At 37.9% G+C, this 21571-nt stretch overlaps 2 protein-coding genes, 1 long non-coding RNA gene and 1 other non-coding gene across 4 annotated transcripts in view; 3 read left to right on the plus strand and 1 right to left on the minus strand.

Moving 5' to 3' along the window:
* The window catches only part of LOC141654784 (receptor-like protein EIX2), a 93303-nt gene that overhangs the window by 60487 nt on the left and 11245 nt on the right, over positions 1 to 21571 (plus strand). The window lies entirely within an intron of this gene.
* On the minus strand, positions 2726 to 4859 carry LOC141655875 (uncharacterized). Its single transcript, XR_012548215.1, has 3 exons — positions 4720 to 4859; positions 4514 to 4622; positions 2726 to 2790 (listed from the first exon to the last, which is right to left on the minus strand). It is a non-coding gene; the product is annotated as an uncharacterized LOC141655875 (long non-coding RNA).
* LOC141658340 (small nucleolar RNA R71) lies at positions 12987 to 13093 on the plus strand. The gene has a single exon (XR_012549231.1). It is a non-coding gene; the product is annotated as a small nucleolar RNA R71 (small nucleolar RNA).
* LOC141654789 (receptor-like protein EIX2) lies at positions 17283 to 19208 on the plus strand. Its single transcript, XM_074461905.1, has one exon. It carries the CDS (start codon positions 17283 to 17285, stop codon positions 19206 to 19208), a length of 1926 nt encoding a protein of 641 aa, XP_074318006.1.

Below are 21571 nucleotides of genomic sequence, written 5' to 3' on the forward strand. Positions count from 1 at the left end.
CTCAAGTCTTAATATAGAAATGAACAATTACAATGACGCAAGCTTGAAGTATTGGACCAAGGAGGTTTACTTCAAAGACATTTGATCGTAATATTCAAGATCAAGATCAAATATCAACAACGAGACTCAAGATGAGAGACTTGTGAAGAGACGATTCGTTTACTGAAGATCTACTGAAGATTAGATAGTATAGGTCGTCATCTGGTAATGGTTTTACTTTGTTTGATTTAAAGGTTAGTGAAGTTATTACCTCATAGCCATAACTGCACTGATAGACAAAAATTATGCGTTAATTTTTGGAAAATATATTTTTAATGTTTTATAAGAATAAGAGAGTATTTATATAATTGGAATTATTTAATTAGAATTTAAGTTAGATGTACTATTGGTTTGTAACACGATATTTATGTCGTCATGCAACCTAGGGTTTCAACTAAAATTCTATCTCGATTAGTTGGGGGCTATGGAGGCCGAATGGACCGAAGGAAGCCCTAGGGGCCGGCCGAAACCCTATAGGCCGAAATCTCCACACCCTTGCCTCCTACTTGTTCGTCAAGTTATTTAGGGTTTTCACACCTTCCAGAATATTCTAAACCCTAATTCTCTACAACTATAAATACCTCTCTTCATTCAACATTTATCAGTGACACACATCTACACTTTCAAGAGAAAAATATTTAAGCAAAAATTATTTGAGCTTTAATTCTTATTTTACAAATTGCTTATACAAAAGTTGCGCATCAATTTTGTCAATCATTCAAAGAGAAATCGTTATAGGATACTAAGTACACAAAGATATTATACTCACTCGCATAACGTGAGATTAGTATTTATCGTTGTGCTTTTCTTATTAACGTAAGAGCAATCTAGAGTATTTAGCGATACTCAATCTGAGTTATAATCATATAATTGATTATACGAGTGGATTGATAATTTTTGTAATCCGTAGAAAGGTACTAAAAATTATTAATCGAGAATAGTGGACGTAGGTTTCGACTTGTGAAACTGAACCACTTCAAAAATCCTGTATGTCTCTCTTTCTTTATTTTTGTTATTTCGATTTTGCGCTATTAGTAAATTAATTAGTTGATTTTAATCAATAAAATCAAATAATTAATTTTACATCATATATTTCGAAAAAGTGGGCATCGTTTTTAATACTCAATTCACCCCCCTCTTTCGTATTCGATCAATAGACTCCTCATTGATCTTGCTAATAACTCACCCATAGTCGTTTAAAGCGGCGACTAACAAACTCAAGTCACTCAAGTCACGCTCATTATGATGGTTTAGACGAATTAATCGTTATGCTTGTGCAGTTGTGCATAATAAGAGAAGATGCCAATATAAGAGGTCGACGTCATACTTACTTAATAGGTCGCTCATTTCAAATTCATTGTATTGTATTGTATTCTATTCTATTCAATAACGGAGTAACTTACATCATTATGTTTCTATGTCTATCTTGTTTATTGCACGGCCTAAAAATCATTAACCAACGTACAGAATGGAATGGAGTAGTCTTAATCTATTTTCCGGGAAAGTACAAGTCATGACGAATTGAGTACACATCTCTTCTATATATTACCATTGTAGTTAATTATGTGGGTTTCAACTTTACCATAATAAAGTAAACATAGATACAATGTCACTCTTGTCGATCAGTGAGCACTTCAGGTTATACTGCAATAACAATCATGGAATTCCAGGACGATATGATATGAACGACACCGTTAATCTAACTACTTGTCATTGTCAAAATCGTAGACATATTTATCAGTAGCCTTTGTTATGTCGTTATGATGAATGCAATACCACTTGACATCTTCAAATCATTGCTCGACTTAGGCCCCAATCGTTTTGATTTATTGTAGTTCAATGCAGTTCGGTTTAGGTCCTACATAATTCATTTTACTACTCCTTCAGGTCGGTTAAGTTTCGTTCAGGTTATACGTTTGATTCAGTTTACTTCAGAAAGTTGGGGTCTGAAACGATAGAGGTTTCCATTCACACAATTCGTTCAGCATTACCCCTCTTAGTCCTTCACCCTAAAGAAATGAGTCCCCAATTTCCCTCCAAATTATATAACCATCGGGGTGCATCAAGGTTCCGCACTTAGTCCTTTTCTCTTTGCTATAGTTATGGATGAGTTGACAAGGGATATTCAGGACGACATCCCTTGGTGTATGATGTTCGCTGATGATATTGTGTTGATTGATGAGACGAAAGAGGGGGTGGAGAGAAAGTTGGAATTGTGGAGGCAGACTTTAGAGACTCATGGGTTTTGGCTGAGCAGGAGTAAGACTGAGTATTTGAGGTGTCAGTTCGCTAAAGTGGCGGGGTTGAGATCGACAGAGGCGGGGAGTATTATTTTCGATGGGAATGTTGTTCAGGGGCCGGGTCTGTGACACCCTTAATTCTAGCCTTAATTAAATACGTAAATTCTACAGAAAAACTGGTAGGATATGTTTGTAAATGGTTCAACTAGTCCAAAAACCTGCAATTTCAAAAATTTTTCTAACTAAACCATTCACAACCAATCCAACTCAAGAAGTCCAACATTCCCAGAAGCGGGTGCCAAAACCCTACAAAAGCTGATGAACTACTTTACATACATAACTAAAGACGCGGAAATATAAGGATACAAACCAAAATAGAAAAGGGAGACATATGTCCCTTCAAATTATATACAAACCAAAAGTGTAAAGGGGTTCTACAAAAGAAAGCCAACTAGGTCCAAGGTTCCTTGCTCACTAGCTCGTCTGTGACCCCCAACAAAGCATCAACAACCTGTCAATCGCATTTTATACAAACACGAAAGCCACAATTCAGTGGGGAGTAACTTCGAGTCCTCCCAGCCACGAATCGTCAAAATTAATGTACATGTAGTAAAACATGTAAACAAGATGATAAAGAATACAATTATCAATTATTCTAACATATGAGCCCTAAACTGACCAAACTAAACTAACATGTGAAACATTTAACAAATTGTAATCCAAACTCTATCAACCATAGCCGGCTTGCATCTCACCTTCTATGATTCATAGAATCATCAAACAAGAAAGGGCAATATATCAAAGACAGGCATAAGTTCTTAGCACCGTCAATAGTCACTTTGTAACTCGAGTCTATACCACGAGGTAGGGAAGGTAATCGAACCGGTATCTTGGCTCAGCGGTTACTATTAAGAAAACATGGCCAAGAGACAACACAACCCTAGCCTAAAATCTGCGCAGACCTAGACATGCGGATACACACCACCGCACCCAAGACCCACAACGTTTTTTTAAAACAAAGTGAAGTGAGTACCCTAAGGACACCACCGAAGGGTTGGCTAGTACTTAAGCCGACCACTTACTATCAAAATAAGTACCGAGGTCATGCCCCAACTTGGATATAAATCCACTAGTCAGGAACACAAAGGCTATCAAGCAGTGAACATATACTCGTCAGAGACTATAAAGACCTATCTATGATGAAGGCCGAAATACTCACCTAGGACCTAGTCCCAGCTAGTCCCAGCTTGAATACTTTAGCCCACACCACACAAGACTCACCACACAAGTCATTTAAGACACCCACTTAACCATAAGAGGGCAAAAAGTCCTACTTACCAACATAAAATCTAATATTCTATCATGTGAAAGGTTATATACAGCATACAATCCAACAGTTCCTCAATAAGTACTCAATACTAATTTCCAATCCTAGCAATTCTAACAATATTTAAGGCTTTAAGGGAATCTAGGGCAATTACTACAAAATAAGAAGCTATTTAAATTCAACTAACTAAATAAGAAGCTATTTAAATTCAACTAATTACACATGTGAAATAGAGATATAATAAATGGCCTAAAACAAGAAAAAGGCCGATTATCTAATTCATTCAACCGAATTTTTACCCGCAACCCCACCTGCGGCAGTGCAGGTCAAATTGCGGTGACCAATCACTCAATTAACTGACATCGCATCAGTCAAAGGGACTAAGGCTCAGTTTTCGGCACAATCAACAAAACATTACAATTATCGCTATAAAATTCATTTTGAGCCTATTATTTACAAATTCATTTTGTAAACTATCCTAACATGTGATAACTATTAACATAAGCATAGTTTTATCATTAACATACTTTTTATTACTAGTATGAATCAATTCAAAATACTACCCCTTTGTTACTTACATTAGTTATACTCAACCTAAAATGACCAATATTGTACGAAAACCACAAAACAAGCACGGACCAACCCGGGCAGCCGTGGGCCTGCCACGGCCTGCTGCCCGTCCCCCTACACCACCTTATTTTTCCTTTTTTGTTTAGTAAGAGACCGTCTGAAAATTAATTAATCGTCCCCAATTCAACTTTAATAATTTAAACTAACAAAAGGCACAAATTAAACATGCATACAACAAATTTATCATGTGAAAACTACTATTCAAGTAAAAATCACCAAACATACAAAAATCAAAAACATGTGACGATCTTTCGTCGAGTAACTCGAAATATGTTACCTTAAGCTAGAAAATGAGCAATTAGCACCTCAAAACCGAAACCCTAACAACAACTAGCCGCTATCCTCTATAATATACGAGTCCCCGAACTCGTCCTCCAATTCTTCACCTAAATAAACAATTAAAACACAAAAATAAGCATATAAACCGAAAATTCCGAAATTTGGTCTTAAAACAACTTAATGAAAACTGAAATTAGAACATACTAAGTTGTAGATCGTGGCGAGGGGATTCCGGAAAGGTAAATTATGCGAAAAACGGACTAGTAACGAAGAATTTATGGCGATTTTAAGCTTGAATGTGAAAATGGTGTTTTTGGTAAAATGTTGATGATGATGATAGGGGAAATCAGAAAAAAAAGAAAAGGGGGGAGGTGTGGTCCGCGTAAGGGAGGAAGGAAAGGAGGAAAAAGGAAGTGCGAGATTTTTAGTCGGGATTTTTACGAGTCGGGTTTGACTTGTTTCAATAATAATTAAATCCGTAAGTCAAATGCAAATTCCGTCAAGTCCAAAGTCTTTAAACACGAGATTATAATAAAATTGAGTATTCATACGACCCATTTCCAAATTCGTTTACCCAACGTTCAAACGAATTGTCATTTTCCCCCCGATACGCCCTTATTTCGAAATAAAAGATTTTACACGGTTTAAACTATTTTTAAACATTTCAAAACTATCAAAATAAATACTTTTCTTCAAAATATAATAAAATTATATTTCCTTGAATTCTTTTTACTTTAATTACCTTAAATATCAAATTTTATTTGATTAATAAACTATTTCCGAACATATTAACGGTCCGAAATTTACGGGGCGTTACAGAGTCAAATTTCTTCAGATATTTAGGATCTATTATTCAAAAAAATGGGGAGTTAGACGGAGATATGACTCACAAAATTAAAGCGGGATGGTTGAAATGGAAGAGTGTTTCAGGGTTTTTATGCGATAAATATATGCCCCAAAGATTAAAGGGAAAATTTTATCGCACGACAATTAGGCCTGCCTTATTTTACGGTTCCGAGTGTGGGGCCGTGAAACATTGTCACATTCAAAAGATGAGTGTGGCGGAGATGCGCATGTTGAGGTGGATGTGCGGACATATAAGGAAAGATCGGTTAAGGAATGAGGTGATTATGGAAAAGGTAAAAGTGGCGCCAGTAGAGGACAAGATGATAGAAAACCGACTAAGATGGTGATAGCGGGGTTTGTCGCACTCCCCCGATCAAACAAATAACTCAACTAATGTATTAGGGTAGTCGAGGTCGAACCACAAGGAGCAAGGGTGATTATTAATTGTCTAAATTCTTATGCTTAGCTAAGTCGGATAAAACAAGGATGAATGATTATCTAAAGGACTAAACTAAATAACAAGAAATAAATTAAACTAATTAAACTATAGAACGAGAAAGCAAGCTATTAAATACGATTTACTCAAGTTAATTAAGGCCTAGGGCGCGACTAAACCACCGACATTCGTAATAAATCATGAGTTCCTTCAACTAGTTGTCAAGGGGGAAGTGTATTGAGTGGAGACGCCTCTAATTCGCCCACCAACTCCCTCCCAGGCTCATGGTGGGACACTAGTGATACCGAATCAACTCCCTCCCGGGCTCATGACTCGATTTCCCCCGACTCAAGACTCAAGGCTCACCAAAGTGGGCCCACTCCGCTCACCTCTCATCAAGATCAAGGGTTTAAGCCCGCGATAAACTCCCGGTCATCCCTACCCTTCTCCCGAAGGTGAACTTCAAACCGAAAAACAAAGGCACCCCACTGGGTTCTCCCTCCTGCTCAACCCAAGTCGGCACACGACCAAAAAGGGTAATGTAATCAATCCCAACCTAACCAACTCCCGTTGGTGGACAAGGGTCAAAACCGACAATTACTCCCAAATAGACACAACAATCCAATTCCTTTGTTTAAACCCAATAACCCCTCCTCAACAACTAATTTAATGAACTCAATTAGATAAATTACTCATGTTAGGGTCTAATCGCACCCTAGTGAGAATACTACTCACTAATCATGGTTCTAAAAGCAATAGAGACAATAAAGATGGATTCTTTAAGCATACACATGGTGGGAGAATAAATTCTACTACTAATCATGCAATTAATCAACAAAATTATGAGGAAAGACAAATTAATCTAAGATGGAAAGAGATTAATGCAAAAAGACACAAACTTTAACTCAATAACCCAAAGACTCAATCTTTGGAGGAGAAACTACAATTGGGAACATGAATAAGGAAGAGAAAAAAAGTAAATGTAAACAAATGAAATTAAGGAGAGAAATTATACCAATTTAATAGCAAAAAAAGGAACTTGGATTGAAATATGGAAGGATTCTTCAATTCTCCAAATACAACCCAAAATTACTAATTGTAAACTAATGAAAAGAGAAGAACTTGGATAAGCTAGAGAACAATTACACTAATATTAAGAAAAGACTAAAACTTTAATTGAATAAATATTGAGAGAGTAAATATTAGGGTTTTACAATATTGGGAGAGAATAATAATCTAGTCTAATTTCTAAGGTAAGTAATGAGGGATGTCTTGGTGTCTAATAAGAGACATCCTTTTATACTAGTCTAATTAGTAATAATAACAATAATTTAATAATAATAATAATAATAATAATAATAATAATCCTAAAACCCTCTAATTACACGACACCTTGATTCCAAAACCCAAAACAAAAACAAAAAGACAAACAAAGGAGGAAAAGGACGGATGCAAAATAGTAGCAGGGGCCAAGGGCCGGCAGTCCGGCGGCCGGAGAATTGAACGGCGCCGAGACATTTCAGAATTGGACGACAAATACACCTGTGTTCAAGGCCGGTGGAGGACGGCGGCCGGTCGCACGGCTCAGCGCATTTGTTTCTTTCTCATGCGTGAACAAGGAGGGAGGAATGTCGTGGCAGCCGGTTGACCGGCGGCCGTGTTGTCGGCTGGTGCTTGAATTTCAGTCCCGAGTTGAAGAATGTGAGCTGCTGGCTGTTGGTGGCGGTGGATGCCGGTGGTGCTGCTGCTCTGGCCGTAGGGTGGAGGCTATGACGGCTCGTGGTGAGTAGAACAGTGATGATGAGCGGCTGATTGCTGGCTGGATTGATGATGCACGAGGTTGGTGATGGTGATTCAATGATGGAGATTGCAAATGATAGCTGCAACTTGGGCTCCCATTTCGAACCCGGTTCAAGAGTGATGGAGGTCGATTGATAGTCGGATTAATGGGCTAATTTCGTGTACAATTTGGGATGCAATGATGGACAAATTGGTTATAGTGGACATGGAGAACGATATGGAGAGGAGAGGTATACAGTAGTGATGATGGTGAAATGAATTTGGGTGTTTGTTGGTTAATTCCAACGAAAATGGAAGGGTCAAATTGGGCTTGTATTATTGCGTAAAACAATAGGCAAGCGTTGACTTTGTGGAACATAATTCAACACATTCTTTCACCATTTCATGTGACTCCGTCTTAACCCGCTTTATTTCCGTCTTATTTTACTCGGACTCCGTGTCATTCCTCCTTACCTACATATTATCATAATAAAGTAATAATAATACTAATATGAAACAAGAATCCGACTAATTATTAATTCTAGCTAAGACGACTAATTATTATAAATTAGTAATTAAATGAGCTATTTAGACAATTAAACACGCAAAATCGAGTCGTAATAAGATATAAATTCGGGGTAAAAAGTGACTAAAATGCTATTCATCAAACCTCCCCACACTTAAACCTTACTCGTCCTCGAGTAAGCTCATTTAAACTAAACCGAGACCCTTAATATAAAAGACTATCTAAACTACTAATATCCGATGAAAGGCAATTAACGGGCCTTCTCCGTCCCTTCAACTCACACCAAAACACAATGAGTTATGCATTCCGATGCAAGGCAAGTGGGGGCTTGCGGAAAATTTTGACACATCTAACATTTAAGTACGAATCAACATATAAGATGCATCACAAAAAGTCAAACCGCTTTCCTCATCTAAGCGGCCGTTTTACTTTCAAAAATCGAACAAAGAGAGTCATTAATGGAGGATGTCGTCTCTAGGTCTTACCAAGGTGTCTATCCCCTAATTCTAGCTCAAGCAACCTATGACAACACGAGGTGCCTAAGAAACAAATTCTAGGCGGGAAAGGGGAAGTACTTCGCTATACTCCCAAGAATGACACGACACACGCAAGATTCGACTCCATATCAAACCTTTGACCAAAAGGAGACCAAAGTCCGACTCTCACGGGTTTCACTAGTCACTCAATATGAAAGAACAGGGTGATTTTTGTGACAAAAAGTAACCGAAATCACTCTTCTAACTCGACTTGCGAAGCATGCCCGCAATCTAATATGGTACTATATCCAATTTCCGCAAGAGAAATGTAAAATGATGCACATACAAGAGAGACAATCGGGTTGTAACGGGGCTTGGGTTAGGTAAAAAGGGATTGGTGCAAACACCGTTTTATGACATGTGAGGCTATCGGTTAAGTAGTCGTCACATCCAACCAATCCGCTAAACTCTACCCATGCAAATGAATTCTTCCACACAATATGGCAAGATTGCTATTTCCAAAAATTATTCAATACTCTTCAAAACAAACTCAATTTGCAAACTACCAACCCTTTATTTGAAACAAAAATATACATTCTTTTCTTTTCTTTTTTTTTCATTTCATTTTTCTCTTTTTCTATTTGTTTTTCTTCTTCATTTTTTTCTTTTCTCTTTGATTTTCTTTCTTGCATTTTTCACGAATTATTCACCTCTTATTAAACAAAAGTAGCCAAAGTTGCATTTCACTCATGTGGCATTAAGATCATACACCTCAAGATGAGTCAAAATTTCAACCCAAATATACTCCACAAAAGAACCACAATGACGAACTACTCAACCAAGGTGAGTTGTTTATGGGATGTAGTTATTTTGTTGGCAATAAAAACGATAAGGCTTAGGCTCAAAATGGGTTAACAAAAGGAAACAATTGACTCAAGGGCATAACAAAAGCTTATTTGGCTATTGCGAGGTTACTGTATTTGAACAAAATTGTCTCAATATGCACATCTACACTTCTACGGAATCAAGGAACGAGCTCCATACTTATGCGTTTTGACATGACATACCACGTAAGGAGAACTACTCTCATGACCTAAACAGGACCGGTTTGATGGACCGGCCATATGGAGGCTCTATCCTCACATTTTAGTAGCTATGTCGAGCCTAGGTCAAGTCTCGGGTCTAACACGGTCTCACAAGGCGGTCGCAACTTGGTTGTTAAGCTAGACTTCCGGGTTTTTGCAAGCAAAAACCCTAACATGTGTCATCAAAAGGCACGAGCTATCAAGAGGGAAATGACACGGGCAAAACAATTATCATCATTGACGACATATACCCTCCACATTTAGACCATCTATGCAATTATTTACATACGAGATGCAACGTGTATGAAATGCAACTAAACATATGAACAAACTACGTGAATGCAAGAGTGAACACATATATTCATGTCTAATCTAAATGCATACAAGTTCTAGTCCTAACAACACACCAACAACACAAGCATATCCAAAACGGTTCCCAAAAGGAACACCCACATCACATATCCCGTCCTCCTCCATGCTTATATATACAAAAAGAAAACGAAGGATAAAGGAGAAAGAATTGGAAGAATTTTACCAAGCGTCTTCTCCGATGATTCATGTGTTGCCTATCAAAATGGTTAGGACAAATGCAATATATATAATATAATATAAACAATGCAATTTTTTTGAAATTTTTCAAATTTTTCAATTTTTAGGCATTTTGTATTTTTCTCAAATTAACAAGCAAATATATACAATTATAAACAATATGCACAAAGTGGATATTTCCCTCCCCACACTTGACATTTACATTGTCCTCAATGGAACAAAGCATAGGGGGAGAATAGGAAAAATAAATAACATATTTTTGTTGGTTTTTTGAATTTTCCAAAATGTAAGAACATGTTTTTGATTTTTTGAATATTTGAAAATAAATAACATGTTTTTGGTATTTTTAAATTTTTCAAGTTTTTAAGATTTTTATGTAATGAATCCCCTCCCCACACTTAAAACGTGAAATTGTCCTCAATGGAACAAATGTAAGGGGGGGGGGGGGGGGGGGGGGGGGGAAACAAAAATGCAAGTAAAGTATAAGTAAGGGAAGAGAATACATACAAGTGGTTATTGAGGGACTCCACCAAACCTCTCATGCAAAATTTTGTTGTTTCAAATTCCAAGTAGCATGATCCATGTCACTCAAGGCACGGAGGAGACGGTCAAATGCTCTATCAAAACCTTCAACTAGACACAAATAGTGCCAAGCTATAGCAAACCGCACCCGACCTCTCTTCCAACACTTCTTATCATAGTTCCTCTTACCCTCCTTGGCTTCCTTTCTTGGGTCCTTTTGATGGTTAGAACCCTTAAACTTGGAATGGTAGCTAGGTGGTAGGAGGAATGGAATCTCATAAGTTTCATTTGTTGGGCAACTCTCCTCTTGGTCACCAAAGTAAGGAAATTGGTAGGGAATAGTAGGTGGAGGAGTCAACTTCTCAACATTGAGGTTCATGATGTTGTCATTTTTATCCCCATTTTCTTGACTCTCCTTTTGAGCCGAACTATTTCCATTGAGAGCCGCCTCCAAGGCATCAATTTGAGCTTCCCAATCACTTGAAGAGTTCTCCAACCAAGGTGTACCTTCAAGAGAGCCTAGACCAAAAGAATCCGGAGAGCTCAAATATAATTCAATCTCATAATCAATTTGGTCTTCAAATTCATCTTTTCTTGAATCATATTCACCCAAAACTTCTTTCACATCAACTCTCAACATAAGATCACCTTCATTTCCCTTTTCATTTGTTGAGCAAGCTTCCAATGGGTCCAAAAATGAAGGCTCTAAATTAGGTTCATCCAATTTATCTTGCACCATATCCACCCTACAACAAGAGTTGCCCATAGGAGGAGACTTCATGGAATTGTTGAGTTCAAACTCAATCTTCTCATTACCTACTTGGAGTGAGAGTTTTCCACTCTTAACATCTATCATAGCACCTCCCGTGGCTAAGCAAGGCCTACCCAAAATGATTGGCACATGGCTATCTTCGGGCATGTCCATGACAAAGAAGTCGCATGGGATCACAAGTTTTCCAATCTTCAAAGGAACATCTTCAATCACACCCAAGGGATACTTAACCGAACGATCGGCTAGTTGTAAGGAGATCTTTGAAGGCTTCAAGTCTTCCAAGTGTAGCTTCTTAAACAAGGAAAGAGGCATTAAGCTAACACTAGCTCCCAAGTCACACAAAGCTCTCTTTATCTTCACCCCTTGGATAGAACAAGGAATAGAAAAGCTTCCCGGGTCTTCAAGTTTGCTAGGAAGTTTGTGAGTGAGGATTGCACTACACTCCCTAGAGAGGTTAACGGATTGTACCCCTTCACTCTTTCTCTTCATAGTCACAAGTTCCTTTAAAAACTTTCCATAGTTAGGGATTTCGGTGATCATGTCAAGAAATGGTATGGTGACATTCATACTCTTCAAAATATCAATGAACTTCTCATATTTCTTCTCAATTCTTGGCCTTGCAAGCCTTTGTGGAAAGGGAATTGGTTCAACATACACCCTTAGAAGTGGAGTAGGTTCTTTGACTTTTGATGGAACCGGTTCATCTTCTTTTGGTGGGTCAACCATTTCAACTTCCTTTGATTTTTCCACTTCAACTTCAACCGGTGTCTCTTTCATTGATCCACTAGAAACCCTCTTCCTTTTCCACCTTGGAGTCTTCACAACCTCCTCCAATTGCCTTCCACTTCTCAAGAATACCGCATTCATTTGCTTTGGCTTTACCGTGTTACTTGGAAACTTGCCCGAATTTTGAGCCATTTGACACAATTGTTGTGAAATTTGAGCAACATGAGTTTCCGTGGCCCTTTGAGAAGCTCTAATCTCATCATTAACACGACTTTGAAAAGCAATGTGGTTGTCAAGTTTAGAACCGGATTTTTGGTTGGCAATCACCAATTGCTCAAAGGCTTGCTCCCAAGTTGGTTTTTGATTTTGTTGGACTTGAAAATTTTGGATCAAATGACAATTAATTGGGGTATGTCCTTCTTCACCACAAAGTTCACAAGATAACACTTGCCTCATGTTGGGGTTGAAGGGCTTGTTGGAGTTCAATAATGCTACTTGTTGAGTGAGGTCCTCAAGCATACTCTTCACTTCCACATTGAGCACCGTATCAGTATTAGAGTCTTTACCCTTACCCTTTCTTGTTCGTCTTTCATTGTTCCAATCCATTGTCCTTGAGGCCATCTCTTCAATCAACTCTTTTGCCTCTTTGTGACCCAAGATATCTAAGGCTCCCTTACCCGAACCCGAATCAAGAAATAGCCTTAGGTCTTGTGTCAAACCTTTGTAGAAATTATTGATCAACTCGGGCTCGGATATGCCATGGTGAGGGCATAACCGTTGGAGTTTCTTGTACCTCTCCCAAGCCTCGTACAAAGTCTCATCTTCCTCTTGAGTGAACCCTTGCAACTCACTCTTTACCTTAGCCGTTCTTGAAGGAGGAAAGTATTTTTTCAAGAAGGCCGACGAGAGCTCATCCCAAGTCTTGAAAGAGTCGGGATCACAATTCTTTAGCCAATCCTTAGCCGCTCCCCTTAGTGATCTAGGGAACAACCTTAGACGGACCGCATCATCGGATACCCCATTCATCTTATACATGTCACAATTGTCAAGAAAATCATTAAGATGGTCATTAGGATTCTCCAAGGGACCTCCCCAAAATTGGTTATCTTGCACTAGGTTAAGCAAAGCATTCTTAATTTCAAAATTGTTGGCTTGAATCCTAGGCCTTTGAACACTAGAATTCACAATATGCTTTGGGGCCATGTAGTCCCTAATCGGAACCGGTTCACCCATTGTTGTACTTTCCGAATTTTCAAATGGATTCTTAAAAACCACTACACACTCAAGTGAATAGATTAGCAAGATAGATGGCACACCAAGGTGTGCAAAAACAACAATAACTTAGTCTAAACTAGAACGAAACAATTAATATCAAGCCAATGCTCCCCGGTAACGGCGCCATTTTGATAGCGGGGTTTTGTCGCACTCCCCCAATCAAACAATTTACTCAACTAATGTAGTAGGGTAGTCGAGGTCGAACCACAAGGAGCATGGGTGACTATTAATTGTCTAAATTCTTATGCTTAGCTAAGTCGGAGAAAACAAGGATGAATTATTATCTAAAGGACTAAACTAAATAACAAGAAATAAATTAAACTAATTAAACTATAGAATGAGAAAGCAAGCTAACAAATACGATTTACTCAAATTAATTAAAGCCTAGGGAGCGACTAAACCACCGACATTCGTAATAAATCATGAGTTCCTTCAACTAGTTGTTAAGGGGGAAGTGTAATGGGTGGAGACGCCTCTAATTCGCCCACCAACTCCCTCCCGGGCTCATGGTGGGACACTAGTGATACCAAATCAACTCCCTCCCGGGCTCATGATTCGATTTTCCCGACTCAAGACTCAAGGCTCACCAAAGTGGGCCCACTCCGCTCACCTCTCATCAAGATCAAGGGTTTAAGCCCGCGATAAACTCCCGGTCATCCCTACCCTTCTCCCGAAGGTGAACTTCAAACCGAAAAACAAAGGCACCCCACTTGGTTCTCCTCCCTGCTCAACCTCAAGCCCAAGTCGGCACACGACCAAAAAGGGTAATGTAATCAATCCCAACCTAACCAACTCCCGTTGGTGGACAAGGGTCAAAACCGACAATTACTCCCAAATAGACACAACAATCCAATTCCTTTGTTTAAACCCAATAACCCCTCCTCAACAACTAATTTAATGAACTCAATTAGATAAATTACTCATGTTAGGGTCTAATCGCACCCTAGTGAGAATACTACTCACTAATCATGGTTCTAAAAGCAATAGAGACAATAAAGATGGATTCTTTAAGCATACACATGGTGGGAGAATAAATTCTACTACTAATCATGCAATTAATCAACAAAATTATGAGGAAAGACAAATTAATCTAAGATGGAAAGAGATTAATGCAAAAAGACACAAACTTTAACTCAATAACCCAAAGACTCAATCTTTGGAGGAGAAACTACAATTGGGAACATGAATAAGGAAGAGAAAAAAAGTAAATGTAAACAAATGAAATTAAGGGAGAGAATTATACCAATTTAATAGCAAAAAAAGGAACTTGGATTGAAATATGGAAGGATTCTTCAATTCTCCAAATACAACCCAAAATTACTAATTGTAAACTAATGAAAAGAGAAGAACTTGGATAAGCTAGAGAACAATTACACTAATATTAAGAAAAGACTAAAACTTTAATTGAATAAATATTGAGAGAGTAAATATTAGGGTTTTACAATATTGGGAGAGAATAATAATCTAGTCTAATTTCTAAGGTAAGTAATGAGGGATGTCTTGGTGTCTAATAAGAGACATCCTTTTATACTAGTCTAATTAGTAATAATAACAATAATTTAATAATAATAATAATAATAATAATAATAATAATCCTAAAACCCTCTAATTACACGACACCTTGATTCCAAAACCCAAAACAAAAACAAAAAGACAAACAAAGGAGGAAAAGGACGGATGCAAAATAGTAGCAGGGGCCAAGGGCCGGCAGTCCGGCGGCCGGAGAATTGAACGGCGCCGAGACATTTCAGAATTGGACGACAAATACACCTGTGTTCAAGGCCGGTGGAGGACGGCGGCCGGTCGCACGGCTCAGCGCATTTGTTTCTTTCTCATGCGTGAACAAGGAGGGAGGAATGTCGTGGCAGCCGGTTGACCGGCGGCCGTGTTGTCGGCTGGTGCTTGAATTTCAGTCCCGAGTTGAAGAATGTGAGCTGCTGGCTGTTGGTGGCGGTGGATGCCGGTGGTGCTGCTGCTCTGGCCGTAGGGTGGAGGCTATGACGGCTCGTGGTGAGTAGAACAGTGATGATGAGCGGCTGATTGCTGGCTGGATTGATGATGCACGAGGTTGGTGATGGTGATTCAATGATGGAGATTGCAAATGATAGCTGCAACTTGGGCTCCCATTTCGAACCCGGTTCAAGAGTGATGGAGGTCGATTGATAGTCGGATTAATGGGCTAATTTCGTGTACAATTTGGGATGCAATGATGGACAAATTGGTTATAGTGGACATGGAGAACGATATGGAGAGGAGAGGTATACAGTAGTGATGATGGTGAAATGAATTTGGGTGTTTGTTGGTTAATTCCAACGAAAATGGAAGGGTCAAATTGGGCTTGTATTATTGCGTAAAACAATAGGCAAGCGTTGACTTTGTGGAACATAATTCAACACATTCTTTCACCATTTCATGTGACTCCGTCTTAACCCGCTTTATTTCCGTCTTATTTTACTCGGACTCCGTGTCATTCCTCCTTACCTACATATTATCATAATAAAGTAATAATAATACTAATATGAAACAAGAATCCGACTAATTATTAATTCTAGCTAAGACGACTAATTATTATAAATTAGTAATTAAATGAGCTATTTAGACAATTAAACACGCAAAATCGAGTCGTAATAAGATATAAATTCGGGGTAAAAAGTGACTAAAATGCTATTCATCAGATGGTTTGGCCATGTGAGAAGGAGACCTATGGACGCACCAGTTAGGAGGCTGGAGACTTGGAGAACAGAAAAGGTCCCTAGAGGTAGAGGAAGACCGAGACATACATGGTTGAGAGTGATAGAGCACGACATGAGATTTTTGGGGCTTGAGGAGAGTATGGTAATGGAGAGGGCACAATGGAGGGAAATGATACATGTGGATTTTTAGTATTTGATGTTTTTTTGACATAGTTAGTGTTTTTATTTAATTTAAAGAAATTAAATTATTTATTCTTTTCTCCTTTATTACATTTTTTTACCAACCACTTTCTTATATATTTTACTTAGTTTACTTTTAAGGCATTCCGGATCCCTAATTGTATTTCGGTTTTCAAAATCGTTTTAATCTTTTCTCTCGATTTAAATTTTAAGTTTTTATAAAAGAAATCCGGAATTCGATTTTAAAACCCCTAAGTTTACCTTGACTTTCCATTACATTTACGTTCTCCCTTTTTGTTTTTCATTTCCCCTTTTCTATTCGCATTTTGAGGCGTGTGTTCATCTATGGACGGTTCGAAAAGATGATTCATGTCAGCCGATCCCAAATCATTTTGGAATTAAGGCTCTGATGTTGTTGTTGTTGTTGGTGGTGGTGTGTGTTTGGCTAGCTGACTTTAGCTGTCATGCTAGATCAGGGATTGATCATGAAAATAAGGGCGTAGAATGCTTGAACCCAATTAAGAGTTTAAGACCAACCTACAATGATAATCAAGAGACTGGCCTGGTGTATGAATGCATAAGCCAACTTGGAGTAAACCTTACCTTAATCAGAGTAGCATGATTAATCTAATCACTTGTCCATCATCCACATAAGTAACCATTTTGTGGACGTTAGTGTATGAAAAAAAATGGAAGATAAAGATAAATTATATTGCACGACTTAAAAAGCATTAAACAACCAATTACAAGTCGCGATGAGTTTGCTACGATTCTTTAAAGGGTAAAATTGGAAATTGCCAATAAATTCGATTACTAGAAAAAAATTTCCTGTGGAGATATGAACCCTCTATATATACATACTCAACCAATACAACTAATCACTCACTCACATTAAACAAAAAATGAGAGAAATGCACTCGCTTGTTCTTCTACTATTGATTACTTGGCTAACCATCATTTGTTGTGAAGCTAAATCAGAGATAGATAATAATAATAATAATAATAAGAGTAAGGGAATAGAATGTACGGAGAGCGAGAGAGATGCACTGCTTGAGTTCAAACGTGGCATTAATGTCGACCGTTGTGGAGTTCTTGATTCTTGGGGGGTCAGTCAAGATTGCTGCCTATGGCGAGGTATTCAGTGTCACAACCTCTCTGGTCATGTCATTGCCCTCAATCTTCGTACGCCCCAAACACCTTACGATGATGGCAACCAAGAGACCTGTCTAGACGGTACAATTAGTGTATCTATACTTGATTTGAAACATTTAAAATATTTAGACCTTAGTTATAACCGTTTTCAAGGACAAATACCCAAGTTTATAGGTTCACTTGCTAACTTAGAGTACCTTAATCTTTCCTATGCAGGGTTTACGGGAGTTATCCCTCGTGAGATTGGAAATCTTTCGAGATTAACATCCCTTGATCTTAATTATGTACATTATTATTCTGATTATAACATAAGGGTTGAAAGCTTGTGGTGGCTTTCGCAACTAACATTGCTAAGGGAGGTGAACTTGGGTGGTATTGATTTGAGTCTAACCAGCAACAATTGGGTCTCTATTGTTAACAATCTCCCTTTCTTACAAGTCCTTCGCTTGGATGATTGTCAACTATCTTTAAAGTTGCCTTTAGATTCCTCTCTTTCATATCGGAGTACTAATTTTTCGACAACCCTTGGTGTTATTAGCCTTAGAAGAAATAACTTGAATGATACATCAATATTTGAGTGGTTGTATGACTTGGGCCGAGTTAAGACCAACCTTTTTTACCTTGACCTCTCGGATAATCAACAACTGTTCAAAAGTGATTTCCAACAGACTGGTTTAAACATCCTTGGTAACTTATGTAATTTGCAAACCCTAGAATTATTTAACACCGGTCTCAACTACAGTTTCTCCGACATTATCCAATCCTTGTCTATATGCTCCTACAAGTCACTAATGTATCTAGGTTTAAACTCTAACCAAATATGGGGCTCCATTCCTGAAAACATTAGCAACCTTTCCTACTTGAAAGAACTATACGTTGAGAATAATGAGCTTAACGGTCCCATTAGTCAAGCGCTTGGAAAACTTTCTATGCTTGAGACACTGAGTCTTTCTTTCAATCCTTTGAAAGGAGTTCTCACCGATGCCCATCTATCAAATTTGTCCCGGTTGATTATTTTAAGCTTGGTTTTTAATACAGAGCTGGTGTTGAACATCAGTGCCAACTGGGTTCCCCCATTTCAGTTGGACGAACTGTATTTGAGATCGTGTCAAGTTGGCCCTGATTTTCCTATTTGGCTCACAACTCAAAAAAAATTAACAATTATTGATATAACCAACACTAGTATTTCAGACACGATACCTGTTTCTTTTTTTACCTCGTTATCACCCAAATTAAAGGCATTAGCAATGTCTCGAAATATGATGTATGGGATACTTCCAAATGTATCAATCACATTTGAAGCTTCACCATTGATAGATTTAAGTTCAAACAATTTCAGTGGAGCAATACCACTCTTTCTGAGAAATGTTTCAGCATTACGACTCAACAACAATCACTTCTCTAAAGGCCTAGTTCCTTTCTTGTGCCCACAAACTAAAATGCCTCTAATGTATCTTCACCTCGCAAACAATGCATTTTCAGATAAACTTCCGAATTGCTGGGGTTACTTTGATAAATTATTAGTCTTACATCTTGAAAACAACAAGCTTTGGGGAAATTTGCCAATCTCCATGGGTTCCCTAAATCAACTCAATTCTCTACATTTGAGCAGCAACAATCTCTCAGGTGAACTTCCGGAGTCCCTACTAAATTGCTCTTCTTTGATTATTCCTTAGGGAAAGTTTTTATAAATCTTAGCATTATTATCCTGCGAGATAACAACTTTTCTGGAACCCTTCCTTCAAGCTTGTGTCGCCTCACTCGACTTCAAATGCTGGATTTTTCAAACAACCACATATGTGGAACCATCCCAAGATGCATATACAATCTCAAAGGCATGGTTACCGCAGATAGTCGCTTACAAGATATCTCATTAGTTTACATGCAATCATCAATTGAAAACAATGATAATGCATTGATAATGTGGAAAGGAAAAGAACAAAACTTTGAAGACGATTATTTACTTGGACACAATAAAGTCATTGATTTTTCTAACAATATACTAGAAGGACAAATTCCGGAAGGAATTTCAATCCTCGTTGGCCTTAAACAAATAAATCTATCAAGAAACCATCTAAGTGGAGCTATTACGCCAAAGATAGGTCAACTGACTTCTTTGGAATCTCTCGATTTATCACATAACCATATTTTCGGTGAAATCCCTGTTAGTTTAGCAAAAATAAGCTCTCTAGAAGTGTTGGACTTGTCGTACAATAATTTGTCTGGAAGGATTCCAGACGGCACTCAGCTACAAAGTTTCAACACTTCAGCATATATGGGAAACCCTGGACTTTGTGGAGCACCACTCCCTAAGTGTGATGGAGATGAAGCAGCTATAATTCCCAAAAAATTAGACATCAAAGACAAGATTTATGTGGTTGTTATCACGAATGTACAAAGAGTTTGGAGGAGAACTTGAGGCCATCTCGCGTGTAAGTATTTCTAATCTAAAATTAATTCACTAATCTTGTACATGGACTTGGTTTTTGTGTGTTGAAATTGATTCTGCAGTTTTGCTTATTTTGTTCATCAGGGGTTGCTGATGTTGCTTTCAAGGAATCTCCTGCTATGATCAATTGGTAGTCGTCTTGTTAAGACACAAATCTTGTACATTCAGACGATGTAGAGATTCCTTTGTTGAATTTTAGTTTGAATTAAGTGCGTCGATATGATGAAATCAAGTTCATGTTTCTAATTTTAGTTTGAGTCACAATAAAACCTCATGGCATTTATCTCATGTATCAGCGTTTGTTTGTCATTGTGTTTTCCGACTAGTCTCATCTCCCTTGATTTTCATTTCTCATAACCACAGAAACCATAATCGCCGAGTTGTGATATTGGTTACTCCATCATTCGTCGTAAATACAGATGCCAACTTACATGACAAATAAATCGTGTCGATCTTTGTGGATTCCTTGATTCTTGGGGAGCTGTTGAAGATTGTTGCCTATGGCACGGTGTTCAGTGTCACAAACACTCTGGCCACGTTATCGCCCTCGATCTTCCGTCACTCGTAAATTACAACTCCAATACTGAGGAGCCATGCCTAGAAGGTACAATCAATGTATCTATACTTAATCTAAAACAATTAAAATATTTAGACCTCAGTTCAAATTATTTCGGAGGACAATTAACCAAATTTATAGACCTGAGTTCAAAATATTTAGCTACGTATTTGCAAAAATTATAAAAGTTAGATATTTTTAATGTACTCTTAAAAACGAATCAAATAAGATTTTACATGAATATATTTTTACTTATGTATCGTGAGAAAATTGAAGTTGAATGTCCGTTTGTGAATAGTGTACAAAAGAGAAACATGCAAAGTGAAGTTGAATGGAGGGAGTATATGTTATTAGTAATCAGCTTAACGACACCATTATTAGTCAAGTAGCGCTTGGGGGACTTCCTATGCTTGAGATATTGGGTCTTTCTACGAATTTTTTGGAAGGAGTTCTCACTAGCGCACATCTATCAAATCTCTCCAAGTTGAAGATCTTAAGGATGGGGTATTACACAGAGCTGGTGGTTAACATTAGTGCCAACTGGGTTCCCCCATTTTAGTTGGACAAACTCTATTTGCCATCATGTAAGGTTGGCCCTAAGTTTCCTATATGGCTCATAACCCAAAAAAAAACTTAACCTATATTAATATATCCAACGCTAGTATTTCAGACATGATACCTGTTGTAAAGTATAAGATGAGAATTGTATTGATTAAGATAAATATTACTGATTACATACATTGATATAGGAGTATATACTAAGAATTAGGGTTAACTTAGCTTAAACTAATTCCTATAACAGTAACTATAAACTAGGATATACAAGCTAAGACTTTGACTAAGCTTAACTAAATACAAGGACTAAGCATAACTAAATTACAATAGAATAGGTCACGTGGGATTAGTAGTTTCGGATTTATCGTTTACGGTTTTGATATCCTTAATACCTGTTTCCTTTTTCAGCTCGTTGTCATCCAAATTAGAGGAACTAGCAATGTATAAAAATATGATGAACGGAGTACTCCCAGACGTAT

The sequence above is a fragment of the Silene latifolia genome, chromosome 5 (genome assembly GCF_048544455.1).
Source record: "Silene latifolia isolate original U9 population chromosome 5, ASM4854445v1, whole genome shotgun sequence".
Lineage (NCBI taxonomy): Eukaryota > Viridiplantae > Streptophyta > Magnoliopsida > Caryophyllales > Caryophyllaceae > Silene > Silene latifolia.